Below are 19850 nucleotides of genomic sequence, written 5' to 3' on the forward strand. Positions count from 1 at the left end.
ACTGTGAAAAGTCAGAGGAGGGGGTGGGTCCAGAGGATGGGCGTGGTCCCCCCTTATATAAACAGTGCCAAGCTCTCTCTATGAGGAGAGCCTAAAATAGGTCCTATTATTTGTCAGTTGATAATGGTTAATCAAACGATGTAGAAATATAGTTTCACCATGTGACAAAAAAACCTGATGGCCATCATATTCCCCATACTGACAGTATAGCCATATTGAATACACTGTTTTGATGATTTGTCACACTAGTAACAGTGTACACGTTATACTTTTTGGCTCGCTCCTTACAAAGCATGTACTGTATTGGAATATACTGGCAACCATTAACACCTCATTTGATTTGGAAATGTCATTTGATTTGGAAACTGAGTGGCTCTCAGTTTCACAAGTGGCTTTCATCTGTTTGACCAAGTGATTGCTTTGGTAACTGGACTTCCAGATGAGGATATTTTGTGATGAGACCCAATCGCGCATAAGAAACAAATATATATATCAAACATATTTTTTATGCTGTGTTATGGTAAGGATTTCTGGAAAAAAATTCTGACATTTGCCCAGAATTGCCAGTAACCTTTAAGACTACACGGTTAGCTACCTTAATATAAAACTAAGATCTACGACTGTTATCCCTGTAAAAATAAATCTGTGATAAAGCGTTTATTTAATTACATTTTTTAATATGTCAGGAATGCATGATATCTTGCCAGCAGTAGAATCTAGCCGGCATGATTTTAGTGAAATCACATGGGTGTTTGGGGTTAATGTTGGTACTTGTTGAGTCACAGGGGAGGTGGAGGCACGGGTCATTGTGTCATGATTGGAGAACCCCCAGCCTACATCCCCTGGGTAGAGGGAATGGAACGGATTCGTTTTGCTTTCAGTTCCCATCTGAGGGTATAGCGGTGGAACAGGGAAATTTAAGAAAACCAAAAGGGTTTGTCCATAAACCATAAATAGGCACAAGCTGCTCTAAGGAAGATGGTTTGTCACGAGTCCTTAGCTCATCGAATAACGCAAGGATCTAATCAAATCAAATCAAAGTTTGTCACGTGCGCCAAATACAACAGGTGTAGACCTTACAGTGAAGTGCTTACTTACAGGCTCTAACCAATAGTGCAAAAAAGGTATTAGGTAAACAATAGGTAGGTAAAGAAATAAAAGAACAGTAAAAAGACAGGCTATATACAGTAGCAAGGCTATATACAGTAGCGAGGCTACATACAGACACCGGTTAGTCAGGCTGATCGAGGTAGTATGTACATGTAGATATGGTTAAAGTGACTATACATATATGATGAACAGAGAGTAGCAGTAGCGTAAAAGATCTACTGATTATTTGTGAGGACATAGGTAAATATGAATGAACCAGTCAGCACGTTATCAATGACAATCCATTATAATGCAGTTATAATAAGCATGTATGATCTCCTGTCATTTAATCAGGCCCGTACATGCTTATAACAAATAAAGCATTAAAACTGCAGGGTGTTATATTGTTATATCTACAGTACATTATATTCTAGATGTGAATTCATTGAATTAATTTGATATGATTGTCACTTTACACCTCCCAGGAGACAAGGTTTTAGTTCTCCTTTCACTGAAGTGTGTAATAACTGAGAAATCAGTTGGCAGTTGTAACATCTGCAGGGGAAATTTAGTTGCTCCAGCTGTACATATGTAAACCCAGTATAAATAAGTCTAGGGGGGAGTTCACCAATTTCTGACATCTTTCAGCAGTGTGGAGACGGCTCAGGAAACACATGCCTTCCAAGGGGCTAAAACCTTGATAAGACAAGGAGTCCAGGGACAAATGACTGAACAATATGGACCTCTGCTCAGTGTACTTCTAGTCTCAGATATATAGTATCTGGCGCCCCAGGGTCTGATGGGTATTTCCATCACAGAGAGAGGAGGATAAAAAGAAAACGCTCGACATGGAAACTCCCAGCAAATCCTGGAAATGAAACAAATAACCCGCAGCCAGAACAGGAAATTATCCAGCAGGGAGAGTAACAAAGCAGCCTCCTCCAATGAAGAACGAATAGGAGGTCATACCATAGACATCAGTGGAGGCTGCGGAAGGAAGAACGGCTCATAATAATGGCTGGAACGGAGCAAATGGAATGGCACCAAACCATGTGTTTAATGTATTTGATACCATTCCACTCATTCCACTCCAGCCATTACCACGAGCGTGTCCTCCCCAATTAAGATGCCACCAACCTCCTGTGATAGACATAGGCGGAGTTCCCTTCAGGACTTAGTCACCGCATTGACACTCATTGGGAGGTGTTCTGGATTTCAGTGGTGCGTTTGTTGGATCACTTGTCAAGTTAAAATAACTTAGGTGGTAAGGGAAAGTTGGAAATGTGGGATCAATAGGTTTTCTCAATAGGATCAAAAAGCAGGGATGTGTATCTATCCAAGCCCCTATGAATTCCATCTGAATTACTGTATCGCTCCAAGAGTGTCCAAGAGTGTGACTCATCTTGGAATTGGTTGACCTTTAGAGCAGGGTTCCCCAACTGGTGGCTCACAATAATGGTTGGAAAGGAGCGAATGGAATTAAGGTGCCACCAACCTCCTGTGATACAGGCATGCATTTCAATTGCCTTGAATAAACCTGTCTATGTAAAAAGACAATATTTATTCATTAATGTGTTTGCAACACTACTGTTATTTAATATACTACTTACTATTTACTTTCATCCTTTCTTACATTTGGACAGCTGAAGCAAGCACACAACTTTTCTTCAGGTAATGTACCTTTCCTAGTAAATCACATTTTTGGACCAGGATAAGAAAAATGGAAACAACAGATATGTCACAAACGTATGGAGCAATGAAACAAGTATTAACATAAACATTGTGAGAATGAAGTGTGATATCTGGAGTGTTACTGGAAAAGCAGAGCTGGCTGGAAATGTGTTACTAGCCATTGACCTCTCTCTTCCCCTTCCACAGAGCAGAGGAAAAGAAAAGGCCTATCTCAAGGAGACAGACTAGCCATATCTCCATTAGACACACAGCATCTGGAAGTGAGCCCCTCTGGAAAACCACCTCTTTGAGGAAGTCCCAAATGGCACCCTGTTGCCTATATAGTGCACTAATTTTGACCAAGACTCATTACAAGAAGTGCACTATAAAGGGATAGGGTTTCTTTTGGACAGAGGTGTAAAGTAACTAATTACAGCTACTCTTGTTACTGTAATTGACTAGCTTTTCCGAGTACTTATACTTTGAGTATTTTTGAAAGTCAGTAATTTTACTTATACTTGAGGAAAATTGAATTATAGTAACAGTACTTCTAGTTGAGTAGGATATTTCACTGCTCTTAAAAGATACATTTTGTGAGTGAGGGACTGAGTGAGTGAAGGAAAGAGTGTGAATGGGGGAGTGAGTGAATATCAGCCGGTCCCCTGGACAAGTAACAAGTAACAGAGGGGGGAATGAGGGATTGAATAAGTGAAAGAATTAGACATGTTTATTTATGGAGTCTGTATGTAGAAGTACTGTATATAGAAGTCTGGCAACTTTGTTTATTAACTTTATTTTGTATATATTTTTTTACCAATACATCTTCATTTACTTGAATGTTTAAGTTGACAAATGTTAATAGTATATTTTTGACAAATCCTTCGTTTTCACATGTAGATGTGCCTTGCTGCAACTCATAAAATAAATAAAACCGTAGTTCCTACTGTACATACATTTCCTCTCATGTGTAACGACGTTCAGGTAACCTTAGCGAAAATAGATAATTATCAAGGTCAATGTTTTTATTTTAAAGTACTTTTAAATTGGCTACTTTTTAATTTGAATGTATTTTTAGTTTTTTTTTACTCCAGTAATATTACCTCTACTTGAGTAAAATGTAATTAAAGAAACAATAGTCCTACTTGAGTAGGATATTTCACTACTCTTTCCACCCCTGCATTTGGAATGCAGATAACCTCTTTGTCTATATGAACAGGACCCTCCATGTTGACCAGTGGGCTGCTGGGGGTCTTGATTCGGCCATTACACACGCAGGGTCAATACATGTTATCACACTAAACAAAGAAGGTATCCATGTGGACCTAATAGCTGTGTTGAGTTGATTGATTTTAACCTCAATAACATTGGTCTCTTCTTATATACAGTAGGTCTATAGTTCTCACACCTTGGATGGTAGGTGAGAATCACACAAATGGACAAAAATGCTTGCATGCACACCCACAAGGACATGCATGCACACATGCACGCACAATTGTACGTACGTACGCACACACACACACACACACACACACACACACACACACACACACACACACACACACACACACACGTCAGCTGATCCTTTTGACTGTGAAAAGGGGGACTGTTCGACGGTCAAGACAATGGGTAACATTGACCACTCGATCACGGTCAAGAAAACAGCCAAGCAGCATCGCATAGTGATAAACCCCACTGGTGGTGTGTAATATAGAGGATGGGCACCATGACAGTTCCATGGAGCTTCTGGAGGTCCTGCTGGTCTCTGTCCCTCTTCCTTATCCTGGCTCTGAACACACACAGCGCATGGTCCTCTCCAGATTTCTCCGGTAAGTGTGTTTTTGGCCTTTGTTATTGCTGTTATAGAGAAAAAGTGGGGAAAATAGATACTGGTATGTTTCACTCAGCACTACATGCTGTGTAGAGAGGAAGCCTACGCAAGACACTAGCAGCATCCCAAATGGCACCCGGTTTGCTCACAGGTCTCTGGCCAAAGTTGTGCACTATATAGGGAATAGGGTGTCATTTGGGACGGTACATTCCCTGATTTATCTCCTGGACATCCTGTGCCAACAAACAGCGGCAGCGGTTCACTGTGAGAGACAAGAGTCAGGGTTACAGGGTTAAAGCACCCTGTCCTTCTCATTGACAATAATGTCATTATAATAACCATTATAATTCTGAAAATATAATTCTTGTTTAATTCTCCACATATCACTGATAATGGCCATGCACGATTATCTGTTTCAGTACACATATCAAGCAAACAGAATCTAGAATTATAGGCTTGAGTAATAGTATTTTTTTGTAGTTAAATAAGAATAACATTGACACCTGTTTGAGATTATAGCAGTGATATACACTCAGTGGTCAGTTGAAGTACACCACCCTGTTCATGAAAATGGTTTGCTCATACAGGCATCAAGGCAGACAGGCATCAAGGCATTCAGTTACTGTTTATTTGAACGTTAGAAATGGCAAAACGAGTCACCTAAGCGACTTTCAGTGTGGTATGATCGTCAGTGCCAGGCGTGCCAGGCATGCCGGTTCCAGCATCTCAGAAATGGCCGGCTTCCTGTGCTTTTCACCCACGACAGTGTCTAGGGTTTACAGAGAATGGTGCCACAAACAAAAAGCATTCAGTCAGCGGCAATCGTGTGGGCGTAAACAGCTGTTGATAAGAGGTTTAAGGAGAATGGTAAGAATCGTGCAAGCTAACAGGCGGGCCACAAACATACAAATAACGGCGCAGTGCAACAGTGGTGTGCAGAACGACATCTCGGAACACACAACTCGTCGGTCTTTGCCACGGATAGGCTATTGCTGCACACCACCACACCGGATTCCATTCCTATCAGCTAAAAACAAGAAGAAGCAGCTCCAGTGGGCATGCAATCAATAAGACAGAACAATTGAGGAGTGGAAAAACATTGTCTTGTGCGACAAATCCCGGTTCCTGTTGCATCATGCTGATGGCAGAGTCAGGATTTAGCATAAGCAGCATCAGTCCATGGCCCCATCTTGCCTGGTATCAATAGTAAAGGCTGGTGGCGGTGGTGTAATGGTGTGGGGAAGGTTTTCCTGGCACATGTTAGGTCCCTTGATATGAATTATGCAACATTTCCATGCCCTGAAGAATTCAGGCTGTTCTGGAGGCAAAGGGGGATCCAACCTGGTACTAGATGGATGTACCTAATAAAATGTCCAGTGGGTGTATTTGTGTTGTCCTGGTTGCATATTCATTGATGAATGTCAGACACTTCAGCATGACAACAAACAGAGATGTTACATGATGATTTATTTGGACAAGATAGACAGCCAGTCCATGCTGGGGTGACCACTACTGTCCAGTGTTGCCTTTGTCTGGGGCTTGTCATTGTCACTCCATCTCTATATCTGACCACTACAGGGATCAACATCTGTGTATGGGTGTGAGCAATGAGCTGCTCTAAGAATAGCACATTGTGAGGGAGAGACTGGTACTGCCCTACCGTGGCTCTGCAGAGCTGCATGCCATTGGGGAACACAAAACAGACCCAGCCAGGAAGAGACAGACAGGGGCCAGGGCATAGAAATAGAATGACTAGAAAGGATATTCCTTCTATTCATTCTATTTCTATGGCCCAGGAAATCGCTGTGACAATAAGATGAGTCCAAATCCAACAATAGAATAAGAATGACTAGAACAGATAATATCCCTTTAAGTCAAAATTATGTCCATTCTAGGGATTCTATTTCTATGGATCCAACTCTGTTATGAACTCTGTTATCCTATGTGTTTGTGTATCATAGCGCAACACTGCTCAGGAGAGCTACTCCCAATGTTTGGGACACAACCCTCTTGTAACCAGGGCTGGGTGACCATGAGTACAATGACACAGGACACAGAATGTACAATGTGTCAAACTGTTGCTTCACAGATGAAGCCTAGTCCTCAATTAAGAAGCATTTTCAAACAATGGAGATTCTCCAATAAAATGACTTTTTTGTCCAGGATAGGCTTCGTCAGTGTCAGGTAAACCGGCCAAGATGGTTTATCAAATCAAATGTATTTATAAAGCCCTTCTTACATCAGCTGATATCTCAAAGTGCTGTACAGAAACCCAGCCTAAAACCCCAAACAGCAAGCAACGCAGGTGTAGAAGCACCTGCATTACATGAGATGTCATATAATTTCATTGTTAAAAGATGATGACTTAGGAAAAACAAACTCATTCTGTGTTTAGTGGATTCTTTTATTTGTATGGCAATTGATTTATTACTAACTCTACTTTATTTAGTCTTGGTTCAACAAGTCAAGTGTATCAAGCCCTATATGGCTTCTTGAATGTGAGGTCATCCTTTATTTCTTAAATATGTTTCATAAACTCTGAACAGCTTGTCAACTAGTAAAAAGCTGAATAAAACCACTCCCAGAAGATTAGATACAGAGACTTCAGAAAGTACACTACATACACAAAAGTATTTGGACACCCTTTCAAATTAGTTGATACGGCTATTTCAACCACACCCGTTGTTGACAGGTGTATAAAATCGAGCACACAGCCATGCAATCTCCATAGTAAACATTGGCAGTAGAATGGCCTTACTGAAGAGCTCAGTGACTTAAAACATGGCACCTTTCCAACAAGTCAGTTTGTCAAATTTCTGCCCTGCTAAAGCTGCCCCGGTCAACTGTAAGTGTTGTTATTGTGAAGTGGAAACGTTTAGGAGCAACAACAGCTCTGCCACAAAGTAGTAGGCCACACAAGCTCACAGAACTGGACCGCCTAGTGCTGAAGCGCGTAGCGAGTAAAAATCATCTGTCCTCGGTTGCAACACTCACTACCGAGTTCCAAACTGCCTCTGGAAGCAATGTCAGCACAATAACTGTTAGTCGGGAGCTCATGAAATGGGTTTCTATGGCCGAGCAGCCGCACACAAGCCTAAGATCACAATGCGCAATGTCAAGTGTTGGCTGGAGTGGTGTAAAGCTCGCAGCCATTGGACTCTGGAGCAGTGGAAATTAGTTCTCTGGAGTGATAAATCACGATTCACCATCTGGCAGTCCGATGGACAAATCTGGGTTTGGCGGATGCAAGGAGAGCGCTACCTGCCCCAATGCACAGTGCCAACTGTGAAGTTTGGTGAAGGAGGAATAATGGTCTGGGGCTGTTTTTCATGGTTCGGACTAGACCCCTTAGTTCCAGTGAAGGGAAATCTTAACGCTACAGCATACAATGCATCTAGACAATTCTGTGTTTCCAACTTTGTGGCAACAGTTTGGGGAAGGCCCTTTCCTGTTTCAGCATGGCAATGCCCCCGTGCACAGAGCGTGGTCCTTACAGAAATGGTTTGTCGAGATTGGTGTGGAAGAACTTGACTGGCCTGCACAGAGCCCTGACCTCAACCCCATCGAACACCTTTGGGATGAATTGGAACGCCGACTGCGAGCCAGGCCTAATCGCCCAACATCAGTGTCTGACCTCACTAATGTTCTTGTGGCTGAATAGAAGCAAATCCCTGCAGCAATGTTCCAACATCTAGTGGAAAGCCTTTCACAGAAGAGTGGAGGCTGTAATAGCAGCAAAGGGAACCAACTCCATATTAATGCCCATGATTTTGGAATGAAATGTTCGACAAGCACATACTTTTGGTCATGTAGTTTATTCTCACCCCTCGACCTTTTCCACATTTTGTTGTGTTACAGCCTGAATTTAAAATTGATTCAATTTAGATTGTTTTTACGCTGGCCTACACACAATACCCCATAATGTCTAAGGTAATTCTGTTACTCGAAATGTTAACAAATGAATTAAAAATGAAAAGCTCAAATGTCTTGAGGAGTCAATAAGTATTCAACCCCTAAGTTGAGGAGGATACAGTTATCTGTAAGGCCCCTTAGTGGAGCCGTACTCCTAAACATGCATCCTGTTTGCAACAAGGCAGTAAAGTAATACAGCAAAACATTTGGCAAAGCAATTCACTTTTTGTGCTGAATACAAAGTGTTATGTTTCAGGCAAATCCAAAACAACACATTATTGAGTACCACTCTGTAAGGAAGTCTGTGTGTAGCTGGTGTATAGGAGTCAGGCGCAGGACAGCAGATATGAGTAAATAAACTTATTTTACTCGACATATAATAAATGCAATACAAAAACAGAGCCCACAATAACGGCCCTTCCTACATAGAAACAATCACTCACAAACAAACATGGGGGAACAGAGGTTAAATAATGAACAGGTAATTGGGGAATTGAAACCAGGTGTGTAAGACAAAGACAAAACAAATGGAAAATGAAAAGTGGATCGGCGATGGCTAGAAGGCCGGTGACATCGACCGCCGAACGCCGCCCGAACAAGGAGAGGGACTGACTTCGGCGGAAGTCGTGACACACTCTCCATATTTTCAAGCATAGTAGTGGCTGCATCATGTTATGGGTATGCTTGTATTCGTTAAGGACTGGGTAGTTTTTTAAGTTTAAAAAAGAAACGGAATGGAATAACCTAAAACACAAGGCCAAATCTAGTTGCTTACCAAGAAGACAGTGAATGTTCCTGAGTGGGGGAGTTACAGTTTTGTCTTAAATCTGCTTGTAAATCTATGGGAAGACTTGAAAATGGTTGTCTAGCAATGATCAATGACCAATTTGATCGAGCTTGAAGAATTTTCTAAAGGATAACGTTTGAATATTGTACAATCCAGGTGTGCAAATCTCTTAGAGACTTACCCTGTCACGCCCTGATCTGTTACAGCTGTCCTTGTGCGTGTCTCCACCCCCCATCTTCCCCATTATCCCCTGGGTACTTCTACCTGTGTTTTCTGTCTGTTTGTTGCCAGTTCATCTTGTTTGTTCAAGCCTACCAGCGGGTTGCTTCAGCTCCTGTTTACCCTAGTCTCTCTTTTTCTCGTCCTCCTGGTTTTTGACCTTTGCCTGTCGTGACCCTGTAGCCGCCTGCCTGTCTCTGAGCCTGCCTGCCGTCCTGTACCTTGGGCTCTGCTCTGGATTATCGACCCCTGCCTGCCTTGACCTGTCGATTGCCTGCCCCTGTGGTTACAATAAACATTATTACTTCACACAGTCTGCACTTGGGTCTTACCTTGATTCCTGATATACCCAGAAAGGCTCACAGCTGTAATCGCTGCCAAAGGTGATTCTAACATGTACAGTATTGACTCAGAGGTGTGAATACTTATATTAATTCGATATTTTTGTATTTCATTTTCAATAAATCTGCAAAAATTTCTAAAAACACGTTTTCACTTTGACATTAGGGGCATTGTGTATAGATGGGTAATAAATAAAAATAAATTCAACCTATTTTGAGTTCAGGCTGTAACACAACAAAAATGTGGAATAAGTTAAATCAGATCAAATTTTATTGGTCACATACACATGGTTAGCAGATGTTAATGTGAGTGTAGCGAAATGCTTGTGCTTCTAGTTCTGACAGTGCAGTAATAACTAACAAGTAATCTAACAATTCCACAACAATTTCCTCATACACACAAATCTAAGTGGATGGAATAAGAATATGTACATATAAATATATGGAGGAGCGATAGCCGAGCGGAATAGGCAAGATGCAGTAGATGGAATACAATACACTATATACATATGAGATGAGTAATGTAAGATATGTAAACATTATTAAAGTGGTATTATTTAAAGGGACTTGTGATCCATTTATTAAAGTGGTCAATGATTTGAGTCTGTAAGTAGGCAGCTTCTGTGTTAGTGATGGCTGTTTAACAGTCTGATGGCCTTGAGATAGAAGCTGTTTTTCAGTCTCTCAGTCCCAGCTTTGATGCACCTGTACTGACCTCGCCTTCTGGATGATAACGGGGTGAACAGGCAGTGGCTTGGGTGGTTGTTGTCCTTGATGATCTTTTTGGCCTTCCTGTGACATCGGGTGCTGTTGGTGTCCTGGAGGGCAGATAGTTTTCCCCCGGTGATGCGTTGTGCAGACTGCACCACCCTGTGGAGAGCCTTGCGGTTGATGGCGGTGCAGTTACCATACCAGGCAGTGATACAGCCTGACAGGATGCTCTCAATTGTGCATCTGTAAAAGTTTGTGAGTGTTTTAGGTGCCAAGTCAAATTTCTTCAGCCTCCTGAGGTTGAAGAGGTGCTGTTACGCCTTCTTCACCACACTGTCTGTGTGGGTGGACCATTTCAATTTGTCCGTGATGTGCATGCCAAGGACATTAAAACTGTACACCTTCTCCACTACTGTCCCGTCGATGTGGATAGGGGGGTGCTCCCTCTGCTGTTTCCTGAAGTGCACGATCATCTCCTTTGTTTTGTTGACGTTAAGTGAGAGGTTGTTTTCCTGACACCACACTCCAGTCAAGGGGTATGAATACTTTCTGAAGGCACTGCATGACAGGGTGTTTGTTTGAACAGTGTTATATTGTGCTGTTGGCATTGCCTGCCTCTAAAATGGCAAATCAATTACAGTACAATATTTTGGCATAATAATCCCCGTCCTTGCTTTATAGGGCCTATTTCTTTGAATAATTTTCTATGTGCATTTTCTGCTCCATTTCTTGAGAGGTGGTGAATTTGATCAAAAGCATTGGACAGTTGTCAGTTTGATCTTTGAGGTCTAAGTCTTATCTCCATGCATACCATTTGTTCCTTTTCAGTGTACCTCCACACAATACTTAGAAACCACACTGCTCATGCCTGTGATGGAGACACCCTTTCTATCAAGTGTCCCTCCAGAACCTCTGTGTCCGTCCTGTCAGCATTCTACGGACGCCGTGTCCCCAGCAAGAACTTATGTCCCCCTGAAAACACAAACATGACTGAGGACAACACTGGATGCACTTCCTCTGTCGCTATCCAGGTACAGTATAGTAATTAGCCACACAGCGTTGTCCTCTAATACCGACAGCAAAACAGAAGCCAACTTATCAGCAGTTATCAGCAGTTTGCTCCACAAGTTGATAACATTTTACTCTTCACTTAAGTACTATTAATCCCATACTGTTGGGAATTACTACAGCAGTGATTGAATAAGTTGTGGGTTTGAACCTGGGTCTCCGGTATGCCTCAAGACTGTCTGCTGAGCTAGAGCCTTTTGATGAGTAACCTTGCCTGAGACCTAAGGACTTGCACGTAAATGTGCATATATTTCTCACACTCAGACGTTGTTGTATTGTCCCTGCAGAAAGTGGTGTCGGAGTGTCAGGACCGGCGTTCCTGTCATATACCTGTCATTAGCCCAGTGTTTGGTCAGGACCCCTGTCCCCTCACCAGCAAGTACCTCATAGTGTCCTACAAGTGCCGCCCAGGTAAGACTAGTCCACAGGGTTTGATTGTGCGAGGGTAACACAAACTGTCATAAACTGCGGTTGTGAATTTAGGAGACAAAAGATTTTGAGTAGTACTCCACAACTGGATACATTAGATACATCAGGAAATGTATTATCGGACACAGAATTACATTTGTCTGTTTCTATTTAACTGAATAGAATAATATCTAATTCTATTGAAATATACAGTATTATACAGTAAGTTTGTCAGTGATCGATACTGCTGTTTTTATCTTTCAGAGCACCACCGTACTAGGTTGGTGTGTGAAAACGAGAGACTGAGGCTCGTGTGTAAGAATAACACTGTCCTGGCTATCTACTCGGCTACATTTGGCCACCTGCTGCACGGGAGTCCCAACTGTCCTCAGGAAACTGCACCACAGCCTGACATGGGTCTGAAACCATAGTCATTGGTGTGAAACAGGGAACTAAAGTGTCCTCTAGTGGTCAAATACTAGGATAAAAATAATGTGCATTTATCAATACATAATCAATGGTGTGTTACTATGTTACTTACTACAGATGAGTAACACATGAGTAGGCATAAGGTACATGGATATACGCTTGAGCTATGCATGTTTTCAACCTCTATAGCCTACTGTATATCAGAGTCAGACCAGGATCAAATAAATACCTATTTTAAATACTTGTGCTTGATTAAGGTTGGAGTTTGTACTTTGGGGACTAGTCCTTTTGCTTGTTTGTATCAGACTATATCAAGCACAGCTCAAGTATTTGAAAGTATTTTACTTATTTGACTGATCAGAGTGTACATCTATCCTTCAGAGTGTCTGTCACCATCTGCCCTGAGGAAGGTGTCACGCAGGTGTCATGGCCGAGCCAACTGCTCAGTGCTAGCTGACACTCAGAACTTTGGGGACCCATGTTTTCCTGGCACCAGGAAGCACCTGAGAGTGTCCTTTACATGTGGTATGTGACTAGAAGTCAAAGAGCCACTACCATGTGAGAGACACAAACATCATGGTGTCTATAACCCACAGTTGAAGAAATAGTTTTCATATCATCTTTCCCTCTGTTTTCATGGTCTCACCAGATTACTGAGAAAATGTTTCAGGAGAAATTGATCACAATGAACCCTCTTTTGCCTCACCAGTTCCTCGATATCTCTTGGAGGATGTGGGACGGAGCGGATCAACATCAGACCCTTTCTTGATCTCAGACTACACACATGGTAAGACACCTACAAATACATGTATCCAAGTAAATGTAGCTTTAGCTCAGCTACTAGCTGTGCAATTAGGTCGGTGGACAATATGATTTGTAGCCGTTGGGCAGAAGGCACAGTAAGTCCCTTCTCATCTGCAGGAGGCTGGTACACTGGCCCCGGCATCATCAGGCCTCAAAACGTGCTTTATACCAACTCTCTGGAAATTTTTGACAAAATACTGGGTAGGTCTTTTGTTTTCTGTGTGCATGTTGGCTGGTTACTCATTAGCAGGGCCTCTTTGTACTTTATATAATACGCCTTGTCTTACTTAATGATCAGCAGTCACCCATCATTAGCCTGGTCCCAGATCTGTTTGTTCTGTATAGCTGTAGGATTTGGCTAGACAGCACAAACAGGTCTGGGAGCAGGCCCACCAATTGTAACTATCTTGATTGTATAGCTGTCAATATAGGCTTTGTCTTCTATCTATTTCTCATTGAGCAATATCATGCTAGTTTCACCCCAGACTTGTGTATCATCCCTCCACCCACAGGTCTTCCAGAGAGAGTGGCCCTCTACTTTGTCTCAGGGATCTGCGCGGGTCTAGTCTTCCTGCTCTGTCTGTTCGGCCTGCGCTCCACCGTGGTGAGGGACATCAAGGACTTGGCAACAGAGCTGGGGGATGAGCTCAAGGCCAGCCGCAGACCCCGCCGGGAAGTCATGGAGGACCAGTATGACGACGACACCTCTGATGCCTCCTCCTTCCGCCGCCTCACCCAGTCCTACCGTGCGGCGGATATCTTCAGTCCAGCGACCATGACGGTGGAGATGGTGGAGAGGGAGGGAGAGGAGAAGGAGATGCCCAAGTTCGGAGACATCTGGCCCCACAGGGACTCTAGCCCATACGCCATCCATAAGATAATAGGGAATAGAATAGAATATCCATAAAATAAAAGCCTGCAGTGCCCAAGAATCCACAGGAGTAGAGTAGAATAGAATCAAATTGAATAGAATAGACATAAGGTAAAGGCCAGCAGTGTCTGAATATCTCTAGGTATTTTATTGTATTCTATACTATACAGAAAATAAAAGGCCTGCAATGCCTGAGGATCCACAGGAAAGCTTGTGGGAATAGACAGCAGCAACACATTAATCATGGACTGAAAATGAATATTTAGTAGACATTATTTTATTGTAATTTCATGTTATCTATCTTTCCTTAATGTACGTTTTATATGATTTGGTGGCCTAACCTCATATTCAGATAATTGGAAGAAGCACACACATAATAACAAGTTCAACATGTTTTTAGTTGGTGGGTTTCAATAAACGTAATAACTTTTTGCCTAGAAGTTTTGGGAAATCGTAAGACAATTTCAATTGCACTGAGTCAAATCAAATGTTTCTTTGATTTAGGCCTTTTTTGTACCATTAAATTCCATCAATTGGTGATCTTCATGTAGCCTACAGTAAACTGTCCAGTAGATGACGCCATCCTCAAACTATGGTATACAGACCTCCATTGTCCTCACTGTTTCTCTCACCCACATTATTGATAATCTTAGTCCAGGTAAGAGATTAGTAGCTGTAAACATTTTTGAATACATGGATCCAAGCGCTTTTGTCAGTGTAGTCCCTAATTAGGTACTGTATTGGCCTAATACAGTGTATAGGGGCTAAAGGGTTTTTGTGTGGGCTCATTCCTTATGGTTTGATCAATTCACACACACGAACAGGCTTTATGATTATCATAATGATATTCAATTGACTTTTTCTGATGCAGTCCGTTTTCTTTTCCCGTATGACCTCGTCCCTACTGTTCTGAAGAAAGTATCCATGCGTAAACGCTACGAAGCGGGGAAGTTCACGAGTGAATCTGTAACCAAATGTTGTACACAAATGGTCGCAACGCGGGTGCCGAGTTTATGTAGCCGGCTGGATGGCTAGCTAGCCCTGCCATTGAAGAGGAGAGAAGACAGCACTGCAGACAAGGTGCCATGATGGAGGAGTTACTAGCAATATAATGACATTATTATCAAAGCTAGGTAGCTAATAATGACACCGGCATTTTGATTAGCACAGCTAGCACGCATTCTTTGTGTGCGTGTGGATAACACATTTTAAGCCAGGACCAGTCTAGCAATATGAACATAGCATGCAGCCTACCTCTTGCAACAAATTATTGAACCAGCTAAGCTAGTTATCTAACTAGCTTGGTAACCACACGGTACTGGCTGTCAAGTGGTTGATGGTGGAATTAGCTAGCTAGCTAGCCTATTGCAAGCCTAGCATTGCCTGCCCCCCGCCCGCAGCTGTCATCCGGAAGGCCGCGGGTCAGGGGTGGGCCCGGGGATTGAACAACTTTCTTTGCCTAAAACGTCTGGATGGACCGAGTAAATATAGCTAGTTGTCTATAACTACCACACGTGTATATATATATATAGGTGAGAATGGATTCCTCTTTGGCCTTTGGACGTGACGAGCAGTGTTTGGCAATATCCTTTTAAAAGTCTGTGCCATTTTTTGTTTGTTTTGCTTTTAAAACTTAGCTAGTTTGCTAGCATAATGGTAACTAACTAACGTTAGCTTCCTTAATATTGTCCAACTGTTTAGGTTTGCTTGCATTGTAATGTAAATAAACAGTACAGTTTATGTAGCTAATACTGTCTTGCAGGTCAAACATTTGGGTGTGTTACTCTGAATATTTCAGATGTTTATTGATTTGATAACCCATTTAGCCGAGTTACTAAACTAGTTAGATTGGAATGCTATGTTCAGAATTGCATGCCATTGTTGGTGGAATGGCAACAGACTAACGTAACTAACGCTTGCTTTTTGCTTCAGTTTCCAAAACAATGTAGCTATCAATGTAACCAAATAACCCATTGCTTGGCCCGTACAATCTATGGTCATGATGCCTTACTCTTTGAGGCTTGTGCAAATGTACTAACTTTAGTTAAACAACATTTTGTTTCTTGAATAATACCACAAGCATTATACGCATTAGATACATTTTGAAGGATTTCACAACAGTCTTGAATAGTTAGTGGGTAAAATATTTGTTCACAAAATCATAGTCAATATTCTGTTCACTAGGCCTATTTATAGTTTTATGTTTAAGCAGGGACACAGACTAGTCTGTGTCCCTGCCCTCTCATGATTCCTGCTAGTTCCTTAATAGTGATGTTCAAACTGTAAGAGGACAGGAGCTAAGGCTGTCTGGTCAGAAGGAGCCCAGGCTATTGTCGCTGATTGAGTGCTCTGGGGAGTTTATGTAAGTACTAACAATAGAGAACTCATTGTCTTAAATGTGATGTTAATTCATATCTAGGGCTGTTGTGGTGACCATATTACCGACCGCCACACCGGCAGTCATGACCGCAGTACAATTCCACGTAACTGTTGAGTCATGGTAATCTCCTTTTACGCAGTCTGGACATGCGTTAGTAGAACCCAACTCTGTAGTACTGTCAGGTCACTAAAGGCCTGGTACTCGGCACTCTGTTGTCCCTTTAACCACTCACAATGCAAATGCAATTGAAAATCACAACAAAACACTTGTCATCAAAACAGTACCATGCTTTTAAAACTCACCTACTGTGATTGATCAATTTGAAGAAAGAAATTCCACAACAGGTTGAAACTGAGTGGAAAACATGGTTGTTGTGGATGTGTTTTCTAAGCCAAACGCAAAGAAATGGACAGCGCTTTCTAAGGTGATGACTCATTCTAAACACCAATGCGCATGGGCCTATATATGACCCCCAGATCTGTAAAAAAAAAAAAAACTGATTTAAAATAATGATTGTGGCATTATACAAAGCCTAATATCCTACCACATATTACGCATGGCAGAAAAAAAACAGATTTAACATGTCTTTGGTACATAATTGGTCTAGCCTCTACTGCAAAATTAAACAAATTCTAGTAATCGCCTTTGAGCGGACTGTATTATGCATACTGGATGGACTGGTTACCTTATGCTTCAGTCCAAACTTTCTATCCATGAGCCTGTAGGCGATGCTGTTGGTTCATTGATAGTGCAGGGTGGCTTAGAGTTAAGCCCAAATCAATCAAAAGGCGGTTTATTTTGAAAGAACACCTGGAATTAGAATGCGCTGGCGTGACCGAGAGAACAGACGGCCACGACCGTCTACAGCGTCAGCTCGTCAAATTACAAAGCAAGTCTTTTTTACTCGCCATATTGGGTTGGAAGCTAAGGTTTATCAGTCAAATAGGCTACATATTTGGAAACAATTGCAGCCTATCTGTGTTTGGCATTTTTTATATTTTCATAATGACTAGGCTGACACCTTTAGCTACAGAATATCTCACCATCGAGTGTTTCTATCTCCTCTGTCCTTCATTCCTTTCTCGAGCCTGCTGAGTGAGTGGCTGTCAACAGTTTAATGAAATATGTTTCGTTGTGAAAACATGTTACTATTGATGTTCCCGAACAGATTTCACTTGTTTTACCAAATTAAGTACTGGGTAGCTGCAGGAACAGGGTTGGAGAGTCCATGGCAAACAGAATTTGGGTGGAATATCCCTAGCCACGCAGCGAGAGGCTGCATACTACTCAAACAGTGGTTGATGCCTTGAGTGAAATAACTGTTCTTATAAGCCCAGACATTTCTAAATGCAATCCCGTGTGAAGCACAGTTTTGATGGTTGCCTCTAAAAAATGGATCCCAGCTTTCTACTGCTTCTATATATATTTCTCAGCTGCTAATATTAAGCATTGCTCAGCGATAAAACCGCTATATACCCGGCATGATTAAAAAACAAACCAGGGGGAAAGCGGCCTCCATTATCTATTCGATGGGGAAGCGGCCTCCATTATCTATTCGATGGGGAAGCGGCCTCCATTCACTATTCGATGGGGAAGCGGCCTCCATTATCTATTCGATGGGGAAGCGGCCTCCATTCACTATTCGATGGGGAAGCGGCCTCCATTCACTATTCGATGGGGAAGCGGCCTCCATTCACTATTCGATGGGGAAGCGGCCTCCATTCACTATTCGATGGGGAAGCGGCCTCCATTCACTATTCGATGGGGAAGCGGCCTCCATTCACTAATCGAGTACATACGGATGAGGTATTTTTTCCCCCCTGCCCCTGTTCCTGCCCATTTTAATAACTGGCCATTCTAAATCTGAACTCCTTTTACATATTAGCAAAGACGAGGTTAAATTGAGAATAGTCTGATTGTGATGAGAGAACAGTGTGTGCAGCCTGAGGCAAGGAACAGACAGCAAGCTTTTTTGCGACTTTTTCATATCATCAATAGCCTATAAACTGAGTGTACAAAACATTAGGAACACCGTGCTCTTTTCATGACAGACTGACCATGTGAATCCAGTTGAAAGCTATGATCACTTATTGATGTCACTTGTTAAATCCACTTCAATCAGTGTAGATGAAGGAGAGGAGACAGGGTTAACAAGGATTTTTAAGCCTTCAAACAATTGAGACATGGATTGTCTATGTATGCCATTCAGAGGTTGAATGGGCCAGACAAAAGTTTTGTGCCTTTGAACAGGTTTTGGTTTTAGGTGTCAGGCGCGCCGGTTTGAGTGTGTCAAGAAATCCAACACTGCTGGGTTTTTCACGCTCAACAGTTTCCAACGTAAATCAAGAATGGTCCACCACCCGAAGGACGTCAAGTCAAATTAACAGAACTGTGGGAATCATTGGAGTCCACATGGGCCAGCATCCCTGTGGAACGCTTTCGACACTTTGTAGAGTCCATGCCCCGACGAATTGAGGCTGTTCTGAGGGCAAAGATGGGTGCAACTCAATATTAGGAAGGTGTTCCTAATGTTTTGTACACTCGGTGTAGTCGCATCATGCAGCCCATATATGCTTTGATTTCTAAGACATTCTAAGGTTTGTATCGTTCACAACTAAAGTTGTCAAATAACTCTAAATCTAGCATATAGGACCTTTTCAAATGATCACTTTTACGCTCAATGTAGCCACTTCATATGTGCACTCGCTCTGGAATGGTGAAAATATCCTTTCTATCTTATTCAGCTAAGTTAAATTATATCCTTCTTACTATAAAATCATATAATATTAAATAATGGCACAGAACTTATAAGCATATCTTGTATGCTAATTGAAGTAGCCTACAGCCTATGGCATGGCGCATAGCCAGATAACAAACAGTAGGCCGACTCATATTTTGTTCTTCTGAAATTCATTTTCTTGCTTGGAGATGCTAAAAGTGTTTACGTTAATTAAGTCAATTACCGTTAGACCGGCAGTAATTTGCATGACAATTACCGGCTGACAAATTTTCATGACCGCCAAAGCCCTATTCATATCTGCCTTTCTCACACAGACTGGGTCAACAAACATGGACCTAATTATGAGTTGCACTCAAGTGGTCAGGTTTATTTTTGTCAAGCTGTGGTGTACAATTTAAGATGACACGTTGCATTGCAAAACCTCTTACGCTCCGACTGCTACTTGTAAGGCATTTTGCTTTTGTGAACCATCTCTACAAGACTATCTGCAGAACCACCATACCAATGTTGGCTGTGGTGCTGTGTATACTGTAGTCTACCTTGAATAACAAGGTTGCGTTGTTACAATTTTAGCAGTATAATGTTTGAGGTG

General features: G+C 42.0%; 2 protein-coding genes across 10 annotated transcripts in view; both read left to right on the plus strand.

Moving 5' to 3' along the window:
* The first annotated feature begins 4370 nt into the window (after window positions 1–4370).
* si:ch73-335m24.2 (protein eva-1 homolog C) lies at window positions 4371–14578 on the plus strand. Of its 2 annotated transcripts, XM_014211817.2 has the most exons (8): window positions 4371–4586; window positions 11387–11589; window positions 11914–12037; window positions 12299–12451; window positions 12845–12988; window positions 13173–13250; window positions 13385–13468; window positions 13780–14578. In XM_014211817.2, the coding sequence occupies exons 1-8, from the start codon at window positions 4475–4477 to the stop codon at window positions 14172–14174; spliced, it is 1293 nt and encodes a 430-aa protein (XP_014067292.1). In that variant the 5' UTR covers window positions 4371–4474; the 3' UTR covers window positions 14175–14578. The 2 variants fall into 2 exon arrangements, with proteins under 2 accessions (XP_014067292.1, XP_014067293.1); XM_014211818.2 differs by lacking the exon at window positions 13385–13468 and having other exon boundaries at window positions 4373–4586.
* Window positions 14579–14718: 140 nt separating this feature from the next.
* Window positions 14719–19850, plus strand: part of ocrl (OCRL inositol polyphosphate-5-phosphatase) — a 35955-nt gene continuing 30823 nt past the window's right edge. For 3 of the 8 annotated variants that reach the window (XM_014211813.1, XM_014211816.1, XM_014211815.1), the window contains exons 1-2: window positions 14803–15721; window positions 16418–16500. In XM_014211813.1, coding sequence (XP_014067288.1) covers window positions 15677–15721; window positions 16418–16500 — 128 coding nt within the window. In that variant the 5' untranslated portion in view covers window positions 14803–15676. The other 5 variants (XM_045723836.1, XM_045723832.1, XM_045723833.1 and 2 more) reach the window with 5 other exon arrangements.

The sequence above is a fragment of the Salmo salar genome, chromosome ssa09 (assembly GCF_905237065.1).
Source record: "Salmo salar chromosome ssa09, Ssal_v3.1, whole genome shotgun sequence".
Lineage (NCBI taxonomy): Eukaryota > Metazoa > Chordata > Actinopteri > Salmoniformes > Salmonidae > Salmo > Salmo salar.

Excerpts from the sequence above, each read along its gene's own strand:
- si:ch73-335m24.2 (XM_014211817.2), top strand. The coding sequence starts at position 4,475 with ATGGGCACCATGACAGTTCCATGGAGCTTCTGGAGGTCCTGCTGGTCT. Across the intron at positions 13,251-13,384 it reads GATCTCAGACTACACACATG|GAGGCTGGTACACTGGCCCC; the intron begins GTAAGACACCTA and ends TCTCATCTGCAG. Across the intron at positions 13,469-13,779 it reads AATTTTTGACAAAATACTGG|GTCTTCCAGAGAGAGTGGCC; the intron begins GTAGGTCTTTTG and ends CTCCACCCACAG.